Source organism: Dendroctonus ponderosae, unplaced genomic scaffold, assembly GCF_020466585.1.
Source record: "Dendroctonus ponderosae isolate FM_Combo_2020 unplaced genomic scaffold, Dpon_F_20191213v2 Dpon_F_20191213_2, whole genome shotgun sequence".
Taxonomy (NCBI): Eukaryota; Metazoa; Arthropoda; class Insecta; order Coleoptera; family Curculionidae; genus Dendroctonus; species Dendroctonus ponderosae.
This window is the reverse complement of record NW_026018165.1, coordinates 6,807,734-6,830,487: the sequence shown is the minus strand read 5'-3', so window position 1 is coordinate 6,830,487 and position 22,754 is coordinate 6,807,734. Positions and strand designations below refer to the sequence as shown.

General features: G+C 33.0%; 3 protein-coding genes across 5 annotated transcripts in view; 2 read left to right on the top strand and 1 right to left on the bottom strand.

Moving 5' to 3' along the window:
* The window catches only part of LOC109540240, a 5,699-nt gene extending 3,794 nt beyond the window's left edge, over positions 1-1,905 (top strand). The window contains exons 4-6 of the mRNA XM_019908530.2: positions 493-686; positions 794-876; positions 947-1,905. Of these exons, the coding sequence (XP_019764089.2) occupies positions 493-686; positions 794-876; positions 947-1,739 (1,070 nt within the window). The 3' untranslated portion in view covers positions 1,740-1,905. The remainder of the gene's footprint in view (positions 1-492; positions 687-793; positions 877-946) is intronic.
* LOC109540238 (thioredoxin domain-containing protein 11) lies at positions 1,897-12,499 on the bottom strand. 2 transcript variants are annotated; one of them, XM_019908526.2, is made up of 12 exons: positions 12,019-12,499; positions 9,646-9,927; positions 7,473-7,617; positions 7,228-7,401; positions 6,848-7,048; positions 6,715-6,790; positions 6,355-6,651; positions 6,024-6,304; positions 5,734-5,967; positions 3,824-4,017; positions 3,229-3,358; positions 1,897-3,173 (listed from the first exon to the last, which is right to left on the bottom strand). In XM_019908526.2, the coding sequence occupies exons 1-12, from the start codon at positions 12,246-12,248 to the stop codon at positions 2,904-2,906; spliced, it is 2,514 nt and encodes an 837-aa protein (XP_019764085.1). In that variant the 5' UTR covers positions 12,249-12,499; the 3' UTR covers positions 1,897-2,903. The 2 variants fall into 2 exon arrangements, with proteins under 2 accessions (XP_019764085.1, XP_019764084.1); XM_019908525.2 differs by having other exon boundaries at positions 9,646-9,930; positions 12,019-12,434.
* Positions 12,500-12,581: 82 nt separating this feature from the next.
* The window catches only part of LOC109540239 (transcription factor gaf1), a 35,836-nt gene continuing 25,663 nt past the window's right edge, over positions 12,582-22,754 (top strand). For both annotated transcript variants that reach the window (XM_019908528.2, XM_019908527.2), the window contains exon 1: positions 12,582-13,084. In XM_019908528.2, coding sequence (XP_019764087.1) covers positions 12,947-13,084 — 138 coding nt within the window. In that variant the 5' untranslated portion in view covers positions 12,582-12,946. The remainder of the gene's footprint in view (positions 13,085-22,754) is intronic.

Below are 22,754 nucleotides of genomic sequence, written 5' to 3'. Positions count from 1 at the left end.
CCCAATCGGTCTTTCTGCCCTTGTTTAGTACATATGTCTTAGCCTAGCTTATTCTAAAATTAATTTCTATTCCTAACACTCGTATAAATTAGACAGCTATAAAAAAATAAAAAATAAAAATTCCTGGCTCACAAAACAAACATATCTCAGTCCTTAGTTCAGTTGCGTTTGTAGGTGTTCTAGTAAAGTATCTGTTGGGGAACGAAAACGGGTGTTTTGTCGGTCTTGTGAGGCAAAGGGGATCCAGTATGGTCCAGTTGTGGGGGTTTATTTTATAATTGTTCTTGAATGAAGAATTTGTGCAAAACGACGCGTGTTTCGCATTATCAAACCTTTGGATAATGCATTTTTCTGGCAATATTCTCCATTTAAGTTTGGAGTAGCTTCAGCTTACGGGTTTCATAATTTTTATCCAAGTGAGCAATAACATTACAAGCAAATGTTAATTCCTTCATCCAAAAAAGTTTAGAAGTAAATCATTCCGGTTTTTAGAAAATGTTCAGGATCCTAATGTAGATCCTGTATTACTTCTCAGCTTCTCCAACATAAAATTGGTAGAGTCGCTATTGGACATCGACAACTGCACAGTTGTCGTAGTTGATAAACATGATCAAATAGTATCCAAAAGGATCATGCGAACATTACAATGCAATTTCAACATTGGAATCACGTTCAGAAACTTTTATGTAAGTTATTTTCCCATATAATTATTTTGTATCAACATCAACTAAGTTTTTGCCTTGATTACCAACTGTAAATAAATATCTAACAATCCAGTTTTTTTACATTTCAGACAGAGCCTGATCAAAAACTGCAATGGACTATGTTAAACTGGGCACATCCCGGATGCGTAGGCAAGCTGGCTGATTTCTACCAGTAAGATTTTAGCTGCATCCAAATTAAAAATACAAAACTGGTATGTAACGCAACTGCTTACTGTTTTCAGAATAGATAACGACAATTTTAACCAATTTCGAGATAACTATAAGGAATGGTGGTTCAGATTAACCTGGAGTTTTTGCGAATCTTTTGCCAAACCTACAATGGAAGAAAATGGAAATCTCATCATTAACATGCGAGAATGGGCGAAAGACCATAATTTGGGTATTTACTATTGTTTAGCTTCCAGCCCAAAAAAGGGCAAAAGAAAGACAATTACACAACTAGAACCATCAAAAAGAAATTTCAAGAACAGAACCCGCAAGTTAACATTTAAAAATAAAAAAGGCATTAAGCAGCAAGGCGAACGCATGGAGATTCAGAAAGAAGATGAGGATTCAAATGAAACCGTGATATATGGAAACTTGTCGCCTACTGAATTAGACGAAAAAACTACAAAAATTGTGCAAAGAACAGGAGTATGTGAAAATTCAATGCAGTTATCAGAGAAAGAACCACTGATAAGGGAGTCAAAGACTGTTATAAAAATGGAAGTCGAAGATGATGAAGCTGACATATTTCTAAAATCTGTAACATCTAAAAGTGCTGTCGGAGATCTCATTCGCGAATCTGAACAATTTGTTGGTCGACTTTTAACTAACAAGCCTTTAAAGCTGGAAACGGACACTATCAACAATGCTGTAAGCGACAGCGACAACTTTCTAAAAGAAATAAGCAGTACAAAATATAATATTGTGGACAACAGTCATGTTATTCCAAATGACAAGTCCGGTTTATCTAACACACAGTCTGATGTAGATAAATTAATAGCCGAAGCATTGGAAATGGTCTCAAAGTGATAATTATTTTTCTGGTCGCTACTTTATATTTTTATACAACCAAAAAATGCTTTTAATAATTATATTATTGTTGATTTTTTATCACTTTCATTTTACATAATGCTATTGTTAATTTATTGTAAAGGTATAGTATTTGGGTACATTTAAATAAATAGCATTTAACAAATATAGTACTTTTATTTTCACGTTATTATGTACAATATTTGGCCTTATAATAAATAATTTATTTCAATATTACTTTATCACAGACTTATGTGCAGTAAGAGAGTCCTATGCACTATTGGTATTTTATTCATGATAAAATAATTTGTAGGATAATCCTAGTGCCCCTTCATAAATAGTACTTAAACCCACATAATAAAATAAATATATATACAAAGTATCTAAATGGTTCTATGTAAAATTTGAAATTAAATTTATTAAAAATACTTTTTAATTATTAGAAGAATTAAACCGAGAAAGTTTGATATTTACGATTGTTTCCCTACTAAATCTCTATACGGGATGTGAACAGTTATTAGATTCCCTCTCTACTGACCTGCCTTGTTCTGGTCTAGTTCAACTTCTTACAGAACTTTAGACGTCTCTATTCCCTGGACTACAAAAACAGTGTGACCCATGATGGATTTTCAAAAGATCGTTTTGATTCATTAGTGCATTGACAGTATAAAATATTCTTAGTTTACTCAAAGAATAACTCGTATAGTATAGAAGGAAGTCCATTTATTTTTGGACACTTGAATTTACAAGAAAAAGAATGTAAACAAATTGAATTTGAAGCGAATCCAAAATATTATCTTTTACATAACGAATATAGTCAGAGAAGGTGATCTTCAACGTTTGCTGAAATAAAAAGATTAAAAGCATCTAATAGAAACTGAAACTATTCTTGAAAAATAGACATTCGGTTGTAAATAACAATAAAGAAATTTCCTTCTTTTGCATAATTAATGAAGAATTTCTCGAATATGTAGTAGTTAAGAGCGGGGAATATCACCGACTACAAGAATGTAAACGGCCAGATGAAAAATATGCGTTTAACTGTTCCCCTAAGTATGGTTAAGTATTTCCCATCCCATTTTATATCTCAACAGCCAATATTTTGAATGATACTCAAAGGATGTACAAAGGCATTGTAACTATAAGAAAACCCCAAAATAATAATCATAATTCGTCCTTAACCAAATATAGGGAACTCGTTGTATTGTGACCTTTTTCATACACTTGAAGTTTTTTAAAGTAACTTTCTATAAGCTTGTAATCGTCTGGAGAGTGATTGAAAAGAAAATGTAATTGGCGAAGCTGTTTTAGATTATGCAAAAGCAGCTGCCGATGGCGATTATTTGACTTTCTCCAATAAGTCAGTGTTTTGTCGATTAAGGACAAGGTTTCGTTGCGTATGGTGGCCATGCATATGTTTTTATCTTTTTCAAGCTAGAATGAATCAATCATAATGGGATTTTCGTAAAGTTATACGGATTTACATTACCTGACTATGAAGACACACCGAGTACATCACGTGCAGTTTAGAAGACACATCCACATTGCTTAGTATAAATCCTAATAAATGTGGTACTGTAATGGGAATGTTTGAAGGATATACTCTACTCTCTTCTTTTCTGAAAGATTTTTAAACATGTAAAAGGTGACTGGATTTTTAATCGGTAAACATAAATAGAAACGTAAATATATACAATGTCCGAAAGGGCATTGTTTCGTCACTAATTTGAGGAAACAAAGTTAAAAAACAAAAAATATCCGAATTTGCGGTAAATATGTTCAAGAGTTGGAACGGAAAACAAAATAAAAAATCTAACTTTAACACTCGGTAAAACGAAGCTCTTGTGAAATGATGTTCATATAAATGTTCCTACTATTTTTTGACTTCTAACACTTCTTGCATTTTTTCGCTTTAACATTGAATCATTCTGTATATCACATATTGCAATTAAAGCCAAATTAAGAGATCATGCTAAATTCTCTAAGGAAATTCAAAAGTATATTTTTAGCTGCGCCCAGCATCTAACGTGGCATATGGAAATCACACACTGAACATTTGCACATTTCATATAAAATATTTTTACCTGTTGGTAGGTATGAATAAAATTGTAGGAAATTCTTCCATAGTATATTCCCATGGGAGAATATTTATATCACCATCTATACGTGCAAACTGCAGATTATCCACAAAAGATAGTTTTCTGGCTAGTGTAAGAAACACATACGATATGCCGTTGCAATAGGAGCATTGTTTTGAGTAGTACATCAATACTGTGGCCTAAAAGATGGAACGGTCGAAATTTTATGTAATATTTACAATATTTAGGGTAATTTTCGCATCAACCAAATCACTTATTTAGTCTAGATACAATTAAATACATACAAATTTCATCAACGTATTAATACTTTTAAAGCCTCACTGCAGCCCTAGAAATTTGATCTGAGTTAAATCGAAATAAAGGTGTTAATCATCATCATTTTCAAGATATTCTAATGGGAATTTCTCCCCAGTTCTTCACGTGCGTCTTTGTTGCAAGTTGCAAGTTTTAGACGCATATTGGTGGCAATATTTTATGCCAAATGTAAAATTAGTGTCGTTCTACTGTGAAGAGAATCTTGTGTGAGTGTCCCTATACAAATTATACACATATTCTTCTCCAAACAAAAGTGCTTCTCTGTGCACTTCCGTTTTGATGCTTATAGCTTTCTCGTGGTCTTGTGAATAGCATCCCAAAAGTGGTTCTCGTCCAACTGATTATATTTCGTCCTTTTCCCAAATTTAACACCAAAAATTTTATTTTTGCGAAAGAATTGGCGATCGTCAGACTGTATGTAGTCCAACATCATTTCTTTATGCGGATCTTTTGCAACATTTAATCCACTGAAGGGAATCAGTTTTTGTAATATTATTAGGTGTTAGGGAGTTTCTGCGATATCGATAATAATAATATTTTATCTTTACTTCCTGATTGTTTTTAATAACTATAGTTGGAGAGGATGAATGAACTAACATTCAGTACTCTTTGATTTCCGAATTATTTCTAGTCTATTGGTAAAATTTATCGCATTAGGAGTATCAACTTTTATTGCATAATCCTTTTAGATTTTTTTAAGCAAAGTATAATTTTCTGGAGGCAAGTCGCAGAAAAATAAATTAAACTATTTTTCTTGGACCAACGTTTCGGCTTCATTTAAGTTATCATCGGGGCTCTAAAAAACAATATAGTGGTTTCTGTCATAAAATATTACTAATTAATTAATAACATCGAACCACTGACTAATTGAAAACATTGAATTAGACCTTTGAATTAATTTTTTATATTAATAATAAATAAACAAATGTAAAAGCAAAGAGTGAACAACATTTTCTTTTCAGGTATACTTAGTTTAAGCTTCTCACATACGTTTAAGCTTCTCACATAGTAAGGAAAAACCAAATCAGTTCAATACACCTGCCTCTGGTAGCATGTTCCCGACCTTATTCTACGGCAGAAATACTGTAAGTGACCTTATTTATGATTGCGTCTCTCTATCAGGCCAAAGATTGTTTGTTAACTGTGTTTTCCTTATATTACCGTTAAATTAATATGCGTTTTTGTCCTTTGTTCCTTCTACTTAATTTTACCTTTGTTTCGGTTCCTTTTATATTAATGACAACTAGCTTTTATTATATTTTAAGACTGACACCACTCCGTTTTAGAGCCTCGATGATGGCTTAATAAAGCCGAAAAGTTCGCCCAATATTTTTTTTAACCCAAGCACCGAAATTCACATCTATTACCAATTACCTTAACGGTCACCACGAACCTACAACTATATATTTTGTTCATCAAATTAGAAAAAATCGTGTTTAAATCAAAGGTACAGACGTATTATAGGAGACTTGAAAAGTTCTATAAAATCTACAAATCAACTTTGTTTCATCTACCCAAAAAATGTGATTTTTGGACGCCAATCGATTTTAATGGCTAAATAACTAAACATTACAACTTACCTTATTCTGTTGTTGAATAGTATCCAAAAAGTTCGTACTATCGATTTCTTCCACATAGACGGTAAAAGTATCTGCATTATCCTCTGTTCTTATGCGATAGCTTGGTGTGTAATTGTGAACAACATTTACACTTGATTTCATCGACCTAGTCAAAGTGTTATTTGAGAAACGTTGTACAAATCTCCTCAAGTTTGTGCTGTTGATTCGACCTTGCATTATATAGTGAGTTTCCAACTGCAATTAATTCAAGTTGCATTTTCAGAAGCACTTATTAGGGAATATTTTCTTACACTTTCGTCCAAAATAACAACAGCGCTAGAATCGCTTTTAGTTGATAGATCGATTCCCAATCGTTCAGCGAACATGTAGTAACGCAAACTATCCAAAGCAATAAAATTCAAACTGCCATTTACTTTATCACAACCCAGCGTGGATATGTCGATTTGGTCAGTGTTTTCAATATTGCTTTCAACAAAAATAGCTTTAGTTAGTTCTTCTGCTAACAGAAAAGTTCTACACTTGTCTCTTCTAAGAAGCTTTCGCAGATTCTGCATGGATTTAGGATCAGAATCTGAATAACAACCATTAATTCCCACAGTCGATCTAAAACAGCTCGTATACCTTGACGCCACATTGAAGTAGGGTACAACTCAGATTCCCTTAAAGCATTCTTAAACTTGCCGCTTTTAATCGGAACGTCAGGAAACTTCTCTGCTATTAAACCTTGGCAAGTAAAAGGCTCTCTCACGCCTAAATTAATTGAGTTACAATCGACCTGTTTATTTCCAATAGTCAGCTTGTTTGAGCTGGAATTGACAAAAGGAGCACTGATGCTAAGAGACCACACATCATTTAGCTTAGCAGGGGTTGACTTCACTTGACACATCCTTTTCAACTTCTGGTATTCCAATAAGTTTCCTGAACATTACATTAATTCTAAACTCACAGTTCTAAAGCGCAAGATGAAACAAAAATACTAACTTGATCTTTTGGTTGCCATATCGTAATTTAGTCCCCAGTCGTCGCAGTTTTTATACTCATGAGCTACTTCTTGGAGCTAAGAACCATATAAATTAACCTAGTTAGAAACTGTACCCTCGCTGAGCAAACCTACCATCATGTAATAGTCGTTTGCGGAATGCAAAGGATTCTTTGCCGTGAATAAAATTAGAGAAGGTCCGGGTTGTAGAACGTCAGATAGTAAGGAACTCTTGGAACCAGATGGGGCCAACCACGAACTGGGCGATTCGCTCGATTTGATGATCCAATTTAGAATTGGTGCAACCTTCCAATCTCCTGGTTCAATATCTAAAACCTTTTCGCAACACCGTATAAAATCAGCATTAATGAATACGATAGGCGACAGCCATTATCTAATTAGATTTCAATATGCAGCCGGAACATTGTGAATGAGTTTGTAATTAAAACAAAGACAATGGAAATCCGGTTAGATCATCTCCATGAATGAGCAAATGGTGCAAACTGATCACTTACCCTGACTTGATTCCACAGGTAGAGTGAGAGTTTGTTTTGTGAAACTTTAACTGGTTTCACGTAGAACGTGATTCTGCCTTCATAGTCGCTCTCTAAATATTTTAAGGCAATTGTATAATAAACTGAAAATTCCCTGCTTTTTGGCAAAGCGTTTAATTCCGCAACAACAAAGGCCTGAAAATATTTTCATTTACTCTTAGGTTTTTCAAAAACGAATTGATGAATTTTAAAGCAAATTCTCGTACCTCTTCAAAGTTCAAGTTAGTATCACTAATTTTTTTTAATGGCTTCATCAACTTATATAAAAAGCTGATCATATGAGGAGCACTGATTGGCCCATTGTATTTTATGCCAGGGCCAAAGCATGGGTATACTATTAGAACTGGCCATCTACAAATACAGTTTTATTTAAATTTAATTTAGATAAAATAAAATTTAATTTATATGTATATTGGTGTTGAGAAAAACAAGTTGGCTAGAAATAACGAGTTATATTGAGAGTTAAGACTAAGAGAATAAACAATGAAAAGAGTTGTATACCGACGTTATAGCGTATAAACCGATGCCTAAAATTGCTTGTTAACAGTATTAAGTATTGTTTTTCGCGTTATTTATGCAGCGGTTTGCCCTAAAAGTATGAAATTAGGCATTCTTAAATAACAACAATTGAAACCAATAAAAAATGTTCAATTTTTGGTCTTAGATTCAAAATTTTGGGCAAGCTTTAGATGTTATAAAACCATAATCATCTGCTAACATTAGGTGAGATACATAGAAGAGCACCAGCAGAAGTAATATTTGTGTTCAGAGTGGTAAATCCAGTATAGTTCAAAATGCAAAATAGTATAGAAATGATAATTCGAAGCGAATCGAAATATACAGGGTGTCCCACGGTCAGCGTCCAATAGAAAATTTCGGGAAGTAATGCGATTTGAATCCCGCAAATTTGGCTAATGGGGTTTTCGGAGACGCTCTTTTCAGTTGAAATAACAGCGACATTATGCGACTTTCGGTTGTACCAGAGGTCGTCTCAAAACTGCTTATTTTAAATGAAACATCCAAATGCCTGTGTGGGAGATGCAAATTTTTAAGTAAGCGGGCGCAATTACTGAGACCGTCAATTTTGTGAGTCACATTTACATCCGCTGACAAAAATCAGGTTCCGGATGGATTTTTCTTAATCTTTCCACGTCTATAGGGTCAAGTATATACTAAAGATGGTAAAAGATGCAAATGCCTGCCTGCTTTAGTCTGGAAGATGTGAATTTTTAAGTAAGCGAGCACAAATATTTTATTTCCCAAAAATTCAGGTTCACGACTTTTTTCCAATAAAATATTCCGATTTTCTTCTCCAAAAATGCATTACATATTAATATGTTAGATGCACCTGTTTAGTATGAGATGGAAACAACGTTTACACAATTATCAGATAAAGTGTATCAGTATTACAAACAGTCAATTTTCAACAAAAAAAAACAAACCATCAATTTTCACAAAAACAGTCAAGCGGATCGTAATTCTGACGCCATATTAGGCTTTTAGGGGCGATTTTAGCGAAAAAAATACTGCTTTTAACCTAAAGACAAAACTAAACCAGCATCATGTCAATGGGGATTTTTACAAAAACACTTTTCGGTTAAGGGCAGCACATTTTTTACGTAAAATCTTTTAATATGATGCAAATTTTATGCTCAATTTTTTCCAAAGCCTGGGATAATTTTCAAGCGAGCGACGGTTAAAATGTTGCTCTGAAAGTGACTTTCTGGCATTTATTTATTTCATTTCTTCTCTAATATTTCAAAGCCAAAACCTAGTCAATGTTCTAGTTTTACTGGATTCAATTTTTTTGTTCCGAGCAGATTATTGCTTGAGACAATTTTTGAGTCAAAACTGTTACTTTTCTTGAAAACCGTTTATTATATTGAAATTCTGACTCGTCGTTTTAGGGCGATCTTAGCTGAAAACGAGTACCATGTGAATGGGAGATTTTTCAGGAAGAAATATTTTTACATTTTTTTTAATTAACCGTTGGAAAAATTGTATTCACCAATTTTATTTATCAATTTTAAAAACCGTTTTTTAGTTTTGAATTATAAAGTTTACGGATTCAAAGATAATTTTTGAAGCTGATTAACAATATGCATTCATTTTATATATTTAATATCAACTTTCAGGATGTACTCTGAAGTACTCTAAAAGTTATTCAATTCAAACTGATTTTTAGAATCGTAGTTTATAGGCTTATATCCTTGTAGGGACACTCTGAAGAATTATTTTGACGTCCTGTATAACCGTGTTATTTCATGAAATAATATTGATATGTACAGTTTATTTATTTTTCCAATGTTTGTGAAAAAAGTGTAAATGAGGCCGCATATTTTGAGGGCATAATACATATAGAATTGAAGAAAGACTCACCTGTACACTTTATTATATTGATTTCTACATTCACTTTGTGGCTGCCAACAATTTACTGCGGTAAATACCACATAATCTTTCATATAGTTGGCAGCAGCCAGGAATTCCTTCCTTGCAGCTTGACTTTGGGCATCCCATGGTGCATAAAACATTATGAACGAAAACTCGAAATTCCTTGCATAATCGATTGCTGCTGATAACTCTCCTTTATAGAAATCTTTTACTAGCGCATTTTTGGATAGAAATGGAGTGGCTGCGGCTGCCTTGGAAACTTTGGGTGGACTGCTAATAATTAGTAGATACATACATTTCTGAATTTAATAGAGGAAATTACGAGAGAGAAACCACCCTTGGAAGTACGCGATCACTTCGGAGGAATTTATGGGAACATTTTTTCTTATTTCTTAGACAACCAAAGACTGAACTTCTACTACATGACCTCCCTGACTTGAAAGCTGAATCCGCCCTTGGTTGCACCGGCTTATTTTAGCGTAAAGATTTATGTAAATCAAACTTATTTGAATCAATCTATCGGTAAGGAAGTAGAAAAAGGAAACCAATCAGGGCCACCAATTTTTCCAGATTAAAATCCTCTTGAATTTTTCTTGTAAGGACATTTGCAGTCCATGTCTTACAAAACGCCAGGACAAAACCAAAATATTTTAGGACAGCAAGAGGCACTAAATACTTTGCTTTGAGAGGCACTTTGGCTTGAGAATTCAAACAATTTATAAAAGATAAATTTCCTTCTGTTAGTCTATTTAATCAACTTAAAATTTCTCAACTAGAAAGGACTTTAAAACATTGTGTCAGTTACAGCTTGAATTATGAGTCAGTTTACATACAAAAATAGTTTAAGTTTTAAAACCCAATTATAAATTCAAATCAATCGCCAATAATTTCACACTAAAAAATGTCAAAGTATAAATTAAAATAACTCTTTGAGAATTTCAGAATTCCAACTGTGGCAGACAATTGTTCGTAGAAGATAAGTAATTTTTTCGACAAGTGAGCAGATTTTTTGCGTCCAAACCAGTGTCATGCTCGAGGAGCTCAGCACAACTTCCACATTAAACACTCCAATGCGTTTGTTGTGCCGAGCCCTTCGGGCACGACACTGATTTTAGACCAAAAAGTGATCAATCGACAAGTGTACAGTGTTTTTTACGTCCAAACCAGTGCGTGCTCGAAGAGCTCGGCACAACTTCAACATTAAACACTCTCTAATGCGCTTGTTGTGCCGAAAATTTACTCAACTCGAAAACTAGTAGTCTTCAGAACTGCAACAACATATGCCCATTCAACACCAAAAGAGACATACTTTTAAATATGTTCATATAAATTTAATCATTTATACGCCAGAAAAAAAATCAGTTTTTTGTTCATTCCTAGGCCAGAAATCTTTCAAAAACGGGACGTAACTTCGATAACTATTGGAATCGCTCGGGCTCGAAACGATGTGCGATTGGCAAAAACAACAAAAAACTGGAACAAACGCATTTTTTTCCTGGAACAAACGCATATAACTCGGTAAGTATGCTTTTTAGGCAACAAATGTATCCATAAATTTGTTCGTTATGATATTTTCTTCAAGATGGAATGAGTCCGATATACGTAGATTTGAAATAGTCGCATTAAAATGCTCGACAGTGCAAAAAAGTAGTTAAAAAACAAGATAATTTTAAATTATTTGTGCCAATGAAAAAATAAGCCATTCACGCCATACATTTCCAAAAAAGTACCTGACTGCAATACAAAACGAGAGCCGCAAGGCCCTTTAATATCGGACGGACAGTTTTTGCATAATGCCATATTTAAATAATTACTTGAAAAAAATACCTTTTTTTAAATTTTATGCCAGGCTCAGTTATTTTTAGTATTATAATTTTGGCTTTTAAATAAATAAGCCTGTGAAGCGGGATTTGCGAGTGGGAACAAATCGGAGTACTATTTTTCAATACTTTCCCAGTAAAAGTGATGTAATTTGTCTAAAAACGATGTCTTCTAAAGCGAAACCCATCAGGAAAACCGACTTATTGTTTAATCTTAATCCAGTACTTTTAAAGTTCAAGCAGCTTGTCTCAGCTTATAAGTTGATTTGAAATTTAGCTAGTCTAGTACCTAATCCACGAGCATAGTCAAAATTGAAAACCGAATCTAAAATTGCTCTGTTTCAGTTCTCCAAAAATCGTTTTCTCTTGACCTGTTTAGTACGAAACGAAGAAATACGTATAGGTACAGATATTATTGCGATGTAAATGAAGATAAAGTTAGTACATAGTATTACCCAGTATTTCCTACAAAAAGGAGAATGCATCAGAAATCTGGGGGGGTGGTTTCTCCTTCGGGAAAATATAATCTTTTGCTACTTACTCATTTGTCAGGGCAGAAATGGCCATCATTAGGAGGCAGAAAATAATAAGCTCCCGAATTAAATTTAACATTTTAGCCATGTACTCTTTTAAAGGGTCGTTTAAACCAGTGACTTCTCTATCATATGGGACATTAACACTCTGATCCTGCTGTTCATTCTTATCACCAGATTTGTGACGATTTGAACTCAAGATTCCGGCCCTTACAAGGGACTTACGTAGCCAATTCATGCCCAGCGTTACTCATTAGACACAGCACAGTCGTTTACATCCTTTTTGACTTTAAATGTTTGGCGAATTGGTTAATTAACTAATTCGATTGAAAGATTTACTTTTCCAAAATATGTTAACCTAAAACTAAAACACACGTCATTTAAATATGTGTCAAATAAATTCATGCGACCAATGGAATGGAGGAATTTGGATTCCTTGTGTTGCTGGTGACAGTTGTCGAAGTTTTAGGCAACTAGTTATACAGCTAAAAGTTTTTGTTTTTTGCAATGTTTTGTTGGAAATTGAGGTGGTTGGGAGAATAAAGGTTGTGAGGAGTGAGGAGAGTGAAAATGAGGGAAAATAAATGAATAAAAGATTGACGGAAGGGTTCTGATAAAAGTCCCGTTTGATTTTGTTGGTGGTGCGCTCTGCTGGAATCAAGATCAAGCGCGATAAGAGCCAAAAGACGTATTTACAATACAGGAAAGTGCTTTTCTACAATATATTTTGTATCTATCTAATCAAATACCTTTGAAATGGCAGTGCCTTATTTTTTCCCATAGTGTAAGTTGACGTTCCGTAAAAATGAATGAAGTGTAGTGATTTCGCGAACGTAAACATTAGAAAAACAATAACGTTAATGGTTAAACAATAAAGAAGGCTGTGAAAACATAGGAATCACCATTAAATGTCCTGTGCGAACGTTTGTTTTAAACATGTTCAATGTACCGCCAAAGTTTTATCAGTTGTGTCGATTGTGCTTATCGGAAGATAACAGTGAGAGATCAGCGTTATCAATTTTTGATAAGGACAAGGACATTCCCAGGAAGATCCTCTGTTGCCTGTCAATTTCGGTAAGATGATTCATCTTGTACGATAAGTCATGATTCTGTTTTTAGTTCTTATCTTAACCTAAAACCAGTAGACTGTTGAAAGGAAATAAGAGCATAACAAACTTGATATCCGTTTCTGTCTTTTGTTTTTGAATCTGTTAAACATGGTGATATTCGAGCTGCATCGCCGCCTATTTATAGACGCATTTTAATGACATAAATAATTCTGGTTCCTTTTTTTTGTTTTAAAACATCTGCCTCGCGTGGGCCAGCTAGGATGCATTGTAATCTCTGATTACAGTGGTCCAAATAAAAATCGTAATCGTTCTTTGGGCTCGCACCTGACGTAAATCAACTGAGATACTGGAAATAGAAAGTTTGGCAAGATACATTACGAGATAAGATGGTTCTAAAATGATAACACGTTCGTTCTTTGTGTTGTAGCAGCGAGTTCTGCCGCTCACCTCTCGGGTCGGTATTAAAATTCCCAGGACCGGTTTTGTTATCAGTTTATTATAATAATGTTTGTTGTTGCGGTATTGCCGAGTCGCCATAACACAATACATAATAGAACTCGGAATTCGGCTGTTGCTAAATCATATTATAAGTTCCAGCTCGATTTATATGTATATTATTTCGTATCAGTTTTAATAGCCTGCCAGCTAATTATAGAATAATAAGTACGTATGCATAACCTGGGTAATTGCTTGATTTATAATGATAATAGTCCATATTACGTTTTATTACTGGGTGTTATTAATTATTCTGACTGATAAGCAATTATACCTACAACGCACTGCTATTTTCGCAGAACGTTCGAATTGTTAATTGGAATGTCTTTAGACCAACGTTTTTTTCCACCATATAACACTCGTAACTTTAATACAGGTTGGCCTAAATCATTTACGTTTGAAAACAGCGTCAGAACTAATGAGATTTTTGATTAGGGCTTTGGAAACTGATGCTTCTGTATAGTTATAGTAAGTGTAAGTCGATTGTCATATACCTACAGAGAATGCTTCAGGGGACTATTTACTATTGAAAATCAAAGGTAGCTTGATATAAAACGTTGCAACTCAACCATTAGAGAGATATCGCGTTGCATTATAAAAGAACGGCAATTGTGAAGATGTGGGACTTTTGCAATACCGTCTTAACAACGAGGCCTCCGTGCTGAAATCTAGAAGCTTGATGACGTCAGACAACGTAGGCCAGTCCAGTTTCTTCCAACCCCCAAGTTCTTCTGGATGAAATAAACGTGTAAAAGTTTTGTTTTTCGTAAAAACTCCCGATTCTTTACGTTAAGTGATCGAGATGGCCTATTTTGATCCTCCTCTTCCAGTTGATCTGTATTCAAAAACTCTAAATAAACTTCGGCTTTAAACCGGCGCGACAGCACAAATCGGAACCAGCAGAAAAAAACTTCATTTCATTTATCGAGACATTTGAGGCTAAAAATGTTAAAAGTTTTCCTGGGACTTAATTTGAAACTTAATTATAAACTGAGTAACACTGTGTTGAGTTGCGCTTTCGAGTTGTTGCCGCTCTCTGAGTTAATGAGTTTTAACTCATTGGTTAATGGGTTATCTCATGGTCAATGACGGAATTTTAACATCTAACAAAAAAGCCATCAACATATTGCTTTTTGGTCTAAAATGGGAAAATCCGGAAATTTTGAAGAAACTTAAAAAAATTCAGAGCGAAGAGGGTGACGAGTTTTCCAAATATTGATTATATATGCTTTTGCTTTCTCTGGTCGTTTTTTGAGAAACACGATAACTTTGTTTCGATTTTGTACCAAATTCAAAGGTAAAACGGGTATTCGAAAAAGGCGATAACGAAGATCAGACTGTAAAGACGACGACTTTTCTTGGAAATCCATCTTTTAACTTTTTTGCATAAAAGAGTCTTTTTTGCCAGTTCTTTACAGTCAAACGTTAGGAAAAAACGCGCTGTTCTGTTTAGAGAGAGTTTTGCTTACAAATATTGACCTAAAAGTGAAAAAATCTAGAAAAAATGATTAGGGTTTTTTCTAGCAAAATCAATTTTGTCATTTTTGGCTGCAAAAGCCCCATTACTTAAGTATTGTCAGAAAAGAAGAAAATTATGTTTATTAAGCTTCTGATTAAAATCTTAGTTTTTGCGAAAACGTTAATAGTTTTCGGGAAAAAACGGGATACTTAAATTGATTTTTGTTTTTGTCCCGAATTCGATTCCGAAAAAAGTTTTTGTAAATTTCCTACAAAGCTATACCTAAATATGTCTTGTAATTTTTAGAGTAAAATACACCCAGATCATCAGTATTTTTAAGTAAAACTGTACAAAATAGAGCGTATTGAGTGGAAAGTAAAGCAAAAAAAAACAGTCAAAACTAAAAAACCAAATTTTTTTAACAATCTCTACAGTCTTAAGAGGAACGGAAGTGATGAGTTTTCCAAATAATTTATTATAAACTTTCGCTTATTCAGTTTGTTTTTCGATACAAAATTATTTGATTTTTGCCCCAAATTCGAAGCTGGAAAGGGATTTCAAAACTTTACAAAGTGACTAAGGAGGCGAGTGTATTTTTAAGGGAATTTTTTGAAAATTGCATTTAGTACAAAAGAGTGACTTTGCTAAGACTAGATCTCAGTTTAGCTTTCAGGAAAGTTCAGAGTTTACTCCTTTTTTGTGTTTTTTTAGCGAATTTCACTTAAGTGAATAGGTATATAATTTATACCTTTTATTTCAAAAAACACTTGCGAACTTTTGAAATGCGTTTTCCGAAAACCACTTATTTATGCACGAAAATGATTGGTGCTATTTGCTGCTAAATCGTGTTTTAGGGATCAACAATTCATAACTACACATGCAAAATTGTCGGTAAATATATAATACTTGATAGTGTTTGGATCGTTTCGAATCAGGATTTTCTTCTGGGTAATGGTGGAAAGTTCGTAAGTAAAGAGTAGTAAAATTCGTTTTTTATTGTAAAATTTGATGACATTGAGATTTTACTAATAGCAAGAAAATCTGGAAAATAAATTAAGTAAGTAATGCATGATTTTAAATAAACTCATTTCGTATTCTTGTTACCAGTTTTACTAGTCGTAATTTTCACCCTCTAAAATTATCCATACAATTAATTTGCTGTTTTTCTGCTAATTTCTGTTGGGATCAGTCCGTTTTTTCTAGACCTGAGAATTACGGATATTAAGTATGTGTTTAACAGCGTCGTTTATAAAAAAATAATTTATATTAGATATACATTTCAAAAATTTAAGACACTAACAGAGCACTGATTTCAAAAACAAAATACTGTTAGGGATGTATCTACATAAGTATTATAAAAACGTTTAGTTTTTTATGTAGAATTTTAAAAGCAAAAAGAAAATTTAAAAAAATAGATGGGAAAAGCTCGAATCGTTATTTTTAGATGTAATTTTATGCGGTGACTTGAAGAAACAGTTAATTAAGACGCACTTATCATACAAAGTGATGTTCCGCTTTGGCAGTGGCAGTGGCGTGCGTACATTGATTATCCGGAGCAATGCAACGGGTTTATTTTTTTAAATGATAAACCGTACATTGCAAATCGACAACGCAAGTAAGCTTTGCTTTTGATTTTATTGGTTTTGGAAAGAAAATATAATTGTTCTAATTTCCTTGCAAAATATCCAGGACATTCCATGCAGACACGCCACTGCTTAAATATATCGCTTTTTATTGAGTGTTCCAAAAATTTAATAATACTGAAATATTCCAAAAAAGGCCAAACCCGAAATTTCGTAAGGATGGTTACTTTTAGTCTGGAAATTTATTTTTCAAGTCAAGAATCACATCGTTGCATTAAGCAGCATGTCTGCTTTATGAGCTCTTTTCTGAGTTAAGTTGTTTAATTGTTGCATTCATATTTTGCAGAAATCATGCGAAATGTGTACTCTAGTTGAAACAATTCGAATTATTCGGAAGTTTATCCAGTTTTTCATTTAACTTGACTTATTCGGAATAAAATTCGAAAGTAAATGTGAATTTTGCAAGGCCACTTTCGTTTTGTTCTGTTGTATTTTTCTGATCCCAACAGGAAATCAATGCCGGTATATGAAACAATAGATTCAGCGCAATTTCAAGCGGGGCACATTAGAGGCAATATTTTTGATCAAAACCTATTAGTTATGAAGTTATGAAGTTCCTTAATTGCAACACTTTTGCCTTACATCCATTAAATCAGGGTCAAAGAATAGGAAGGAAATGGGAAATGGTAATTAAGAATTCAGAAGTTTTAATGCAATGCCTTAAATATTCAATAAAAAGTAAATTGGGGGAATAAAGAGGGCACGAAAAACGAATTTCGGCTTAAAATAGCATCGGTCCCGCTCTGCACGAAACCATCATAATGTCTGTATTTCAGACCTAAAGGTTTTAATAAAATGTAGAATGACTTCTTCAACCATTTGCTTTAAGAATTTATTTGGTTGTTGTTCGACGGTCGGTATTTAAGTATAGAGTTAATATTTGATCAATAATCAAGCACACGTTATCGAAATAGTCTAAACCACAATGTAGACACTTGAATAAAATTCACTAGAATAGTTTAAAAGCGTCAGTATTTTAAAGGTTGGGTTGGGTTTTTAGGTAATTTTCTTCTAAGAATAGTGAAAGGAGATCTTAATTACCACTCATATAATAAATATTTATTGCCTTAGTTCTAACTAAAGCCCATGTTATAAATAATTAGCATTAAAAAACCGAGCAGTTTTGTATTCAAAACTTTGTGTCTTCAAAGGATGCGATTCGATTGTAACAGGAGATATAAAAGTAACGAAGTCGAAACCCTATTCGTCTTTATTTACATTCACTTGATGTATTTAGAACATACAATAAATAAGTATTTGGTTTTAAATTGGATAACGATATTTTGAAGAGGCACAAAATGTACTGTTGAAACTTACCATTTCTACTATTAAACCAGAACGATTTAACGAAATGTCGGAATTTTCCAAATTTAAAATTAATGCAACTCACTTGGTATTTTTGTCGTTTTTGAGATATCAATGTGCTGGCTTAAATTTGAATCACCATGTATTATTACTGTTAAGTGAGCAATCAGTTGCATTTGCCGTTGATTTTCCCATTTGTTTCATCAAATGAATAACGACGAAGCGGGTATTTTTAGAATTCAATAACGGCGTATTTGTCACTTTTTTGGATTAATTCGTAAATCTGAGTAAATGTTTATTTTTAAGGGTCTGTTTATATATCAAACTTTTACTGAATTTTTTCTCTGATAAAATGGTTTGGTTATTTCAAAACCACTAAGCAACTGAATCAAATTCCAACAAAACCCAGATGCAAAGTACCCGGATAGAAAATAGACCAAAAATTATTGTTTGGTGTTAAAGTATCGTCTCACGGATTTTTCCTTGGTCTGAAAAGTTATAAATTCCACAAACTTATTGATCGTTGAAAGTTTCATATTATGTTTTATAGAAATATACCACAATAGTATGGTTTGAAAAAAATACCATATTTTCATCATGTACAATGTACTGTACTCAAACGAAAAAGAACGCAATAGAAAATCACTCAAGCACATGAGGTATAATTTATTGAATGATTATTATATTACTCTGCTCTTTAGTTGCTAGGTTTTTGCCGCAGGATTATCAGCTGAAATAACATTCTTTCAGATCAGTTTTATGATTAAATGAAAATGAGTAGATGTACTTTGGCAATTGTGAAGATAAAACGCAAAGAAATCAGCCAGGCACGACATGAGCCATTTCTGGCCTTAATTGTTAAAGCAATAGGTCAAATTATTAAAGCACTTCAAGAAAAGTACATTAGAAACAACCTGAATTCTGCAGGTTAAAAGAGCAAGTTAAATTGGGAAGTGGAAACAGAAGAATTACCTCGATAGAATTTTAAGGAAAAGAGTTAATCATATTAAGAGAGCAATAAAATTATTATGTGAGCGAAAGCCAGTTTTGGTTCACCATCAAAATGTGGTTTTTCGGGGATCTCAAAGGAACTTAAAACCCCCAAGCATGTATTTAAACTCGTACTGTAGGTTTTAAAGTTGTATTACTTAAGTACTAAAGCTTTGATATATATGGAGAATAATCATATACAGTTCAGAGGCTTCTTAGACGACTTTTTATAAGGTTTTGGTAATTCTCAATACCATACGAACTTTTCAAATGGAAACCCCAAATTCTGAAAAGTTTAGCTGATTTGGTGTTAAAAGAAAGAATACGTTTGTGTAAGTTCACCGATCAATTGCAAAAATGTTTAGTTTTCGAAATGTTGCCAATTGAATTTCTTGATCTAGCGATTTTACTGTGAATTTTAAGTGCAGCTAGTTTTAGTTGATCATGTTAAAATCAAATGTCACAGTTTGAAAATTATTAGTAATCATGCCGAGAAACCTAAAATTTTGCAAATTTAGCTTTTAATATATAAAAATAATAAGACTTAAGTAGTTTTTCGAATTTCGAAAACTGAATATTTTTGGACAACAGACCTTAAATATAATTAAATCATCAAAATTGGCGGTTTTCATTTGTAAAAATAATAGTTTTGGCGAACTTTTCCACGTTTCGTTGGGATCAAATTTCATTTCGAAGACCAGGTATTAATATGTAGTTGAACCAAAATATTATAGAAATTAATTAAATTAAGGTTTCCTCGATTAGGAATTAACTGCTTGTGCTTAACTTATTCTACTGCTTGAAAATAATTTGTTTAAGTAAAATTTTAATTGTCACCGGAACGGTTAGACTTGGATCTATTACACTATACATACATAAAAATATTCGAATATATTGAAATTTTAGAGTAAATTTGAGAAATGTAATAATATATAGGGTGTTCCATTTAAAATAAGCAAGTTAATACCTACTTTTAATATACCCAGAAAGTCGTCCTCTTTTAATTTCGTCGAATCTTAAAAGATATTTTAGGTCGCTTGCCCTGTTAGCTGCTTGCTAGTGGCTTTGAAATACTTCTAACTTAAGTTTGTCAGAAACATTTTGATGCGGTGAGACACGCTGTACAATTTCACAATTTGATTGAATTTTCCCAAAATCGTTTGGAGAGTTTTGCGCTATTTCCGTGCTCGAAAACTATATCTTTAACTTCTTCACACAATTTTTTTCACCATTAATCTAAAATGCATGTCATAAATTCAATAGAGGGCATTTGAGTTGAAAGCTGTTCAATTGAATAGATCGTCCAGCAACATTAATTAACAGTGAAATGTTAAAAACCGAAACCATGCATGCCCCCAGTTGAAACATAAAACCAGCGTAAATCAAGATTCAAAAGTTAAATGCCTTCAATACAGCATATGTCTCAGCATTGGATGGAATAATCCACTAAAAATAAACGTAAATTGATTGCATATTCTGTAGGACTGGATTTTATCTCATTTACTTATCATTAGAAACGTTACGACTGTTTATTTTTAACTCCTTTAGCGTTCAGCCTTGGACTATCCAATTGCATGGCAGGCAGCAGCAGGCTGATCGACTATTTCTTCCTGCTGATTAGACTAGGGTAAGGTATCAAGTACCAGCATCTGTTGTGCGGACATTTTTCGGAAAAATCGGTTTTAACTCGAGCTTAAAAGCTTAAAAGTCGGTTCAAATGATCCATTTTTTTCGTCACTAATGAATTTTAGAAGGTCTTAAAAATATTCAAACCTTGAGGATTTTCATCAGGTTCAAGCTTCATAAAAACGGATTTTTATCGTGTAAAGATCAATAAAACAATTTACTCCAGAAATTTCAACGTGTTTACTTGTTTTGTTTTCATTTATATTATGCGATTTGTATGTGAAGTTTCCGCAAGAATCAATGCCTAAAAAAATGTTTTATGCTAATTTCAATTATTTTTGTATATCTTCATATGAACAGTGTTATGTTAGGAAGCTTATTTTAAGATTACTGAATAAACATAAAATAAATGTATACACATGACACTTAATTAGAAGGAAACACTTAGAGTTTACCACAAATCATTAAGTTCTTTGGAATATTTAATAACTTTTTATTGCATTTGATTCTTGCTGAATCCAAAACATCGATGTTTGGACAAGAAAACAAGAAAACCTAGGGTTAAACTGGTGCGATTTTCGGGCTGTTGATCGTCAGGGAAAATATCTTTTTCCGTATACGTTTCGTAAGCACGAGTGGCTTGCAACTTTTCCTAATTATTAATCGTTTAATATGGGAAGCGAGGAAGGATTGAATATGCAATCGGAAACACGCATTATTTTTTATCAAATAAATCATCCATTCATTAATTATCGAAAACGTGTAGTGACTCAATCCATCTACAGTGTGTTAATATTTAAATGAACTTTTAATGTACATCATTTCAATCATATTTTTTCACATCTAAATTAGCGTTAATTCGACCTCAGGTCTTTAAATTAAATAAATTAACACTGCGTTAGTTTCCCATCTACTGAAAATTTTCCCAGCAAAGCAAATTCTAACAGGATCAAAGAGCTTTTATTACAACTTGTAACATACGGTTTAGCGGGACTAATATAAATCATCCTATAAACTATCGTTCATTCAGCTTTATATTTAGAATAAAGCTAGCTGACAAAGAAACGATTAAAAAATTATTTCAAAAGTGTTCAATTGCAAATGAGTGCCAGCGGATTCTTGGCATAATTGCGGCCTTTTAATCAGATGGATTAAAATCTACACGATGTGTATTAGGAATCACAGGCCCTTACTACGTGTGAAATAGGAATTGAGAGAATGTAAGTCTACCCGTTATGTAACAATTTTTTTATGTGTATTTTTTTTATCCATTGGATTTGAGTTGAAACAAGAAAGTATGCAATTTTGTTAACAATTGTTGTATACAATGTGAAGAAAGCGAACCACAAATAGTCGATATTGTGAAAGTAAAGTACTTGTTTGAGGCCTTAAAGAAGTTCTAAAGGAAATGGAACATGGTATTAAAAATCGTATTAAAAATAGCGACAATCATCTACAAGATCGTTGCCAAGTTACATTTACAAAAAAAATAAAATAATCAATAACCGTTACAAAAACACATCAACTTTTTTCCGTTCTATTGAAAATCGACTACTATCATTAAAAGAAAACATATTAACATAAATTATTATCTCAACAAGATAAGAAATATTGGATTACAAAAGTTCTGAAAGCACAAGAACATTCACAATATGGTTTCCAACTGCTGTTTTTGTATCGATGAAGAGCCTAATCTTAGTAACGTAAATTATATAAACAAATAAACCGAAGAGTTGCTGTTTTAACATCATCTGGTTCGTAATTATTGGTACATTTTATGCAAGTGCAAAACGCCTTTCAGTGTTTTAACAAATATAAACAAACGTACGTTTCTATCCGCTTTGTGTCTTGTTATGGAATAGAACAGATGCTTATTTTCAATTACGCAAACTGGAACTGAATTGTACTTCTTGAGCATTCTAAAACAATTCGAAATATAATGTGGAATTAACTAAAAAATGTAAATTTGGCACGTTTGTACAGTGTTTCACTTAACTATCTAAATGTATCTATTGTTATAAGACTGGTTTTGAAATTATGCATAACGAGGTAGAAGTTTCACCTTCAACCTCCATAAACCCTCTGAAGAATAGAAATTTTAAATCGCCCTGTATTGGCAGCGAATGGTAATTGCTACTCATATATTGATTAGGGTA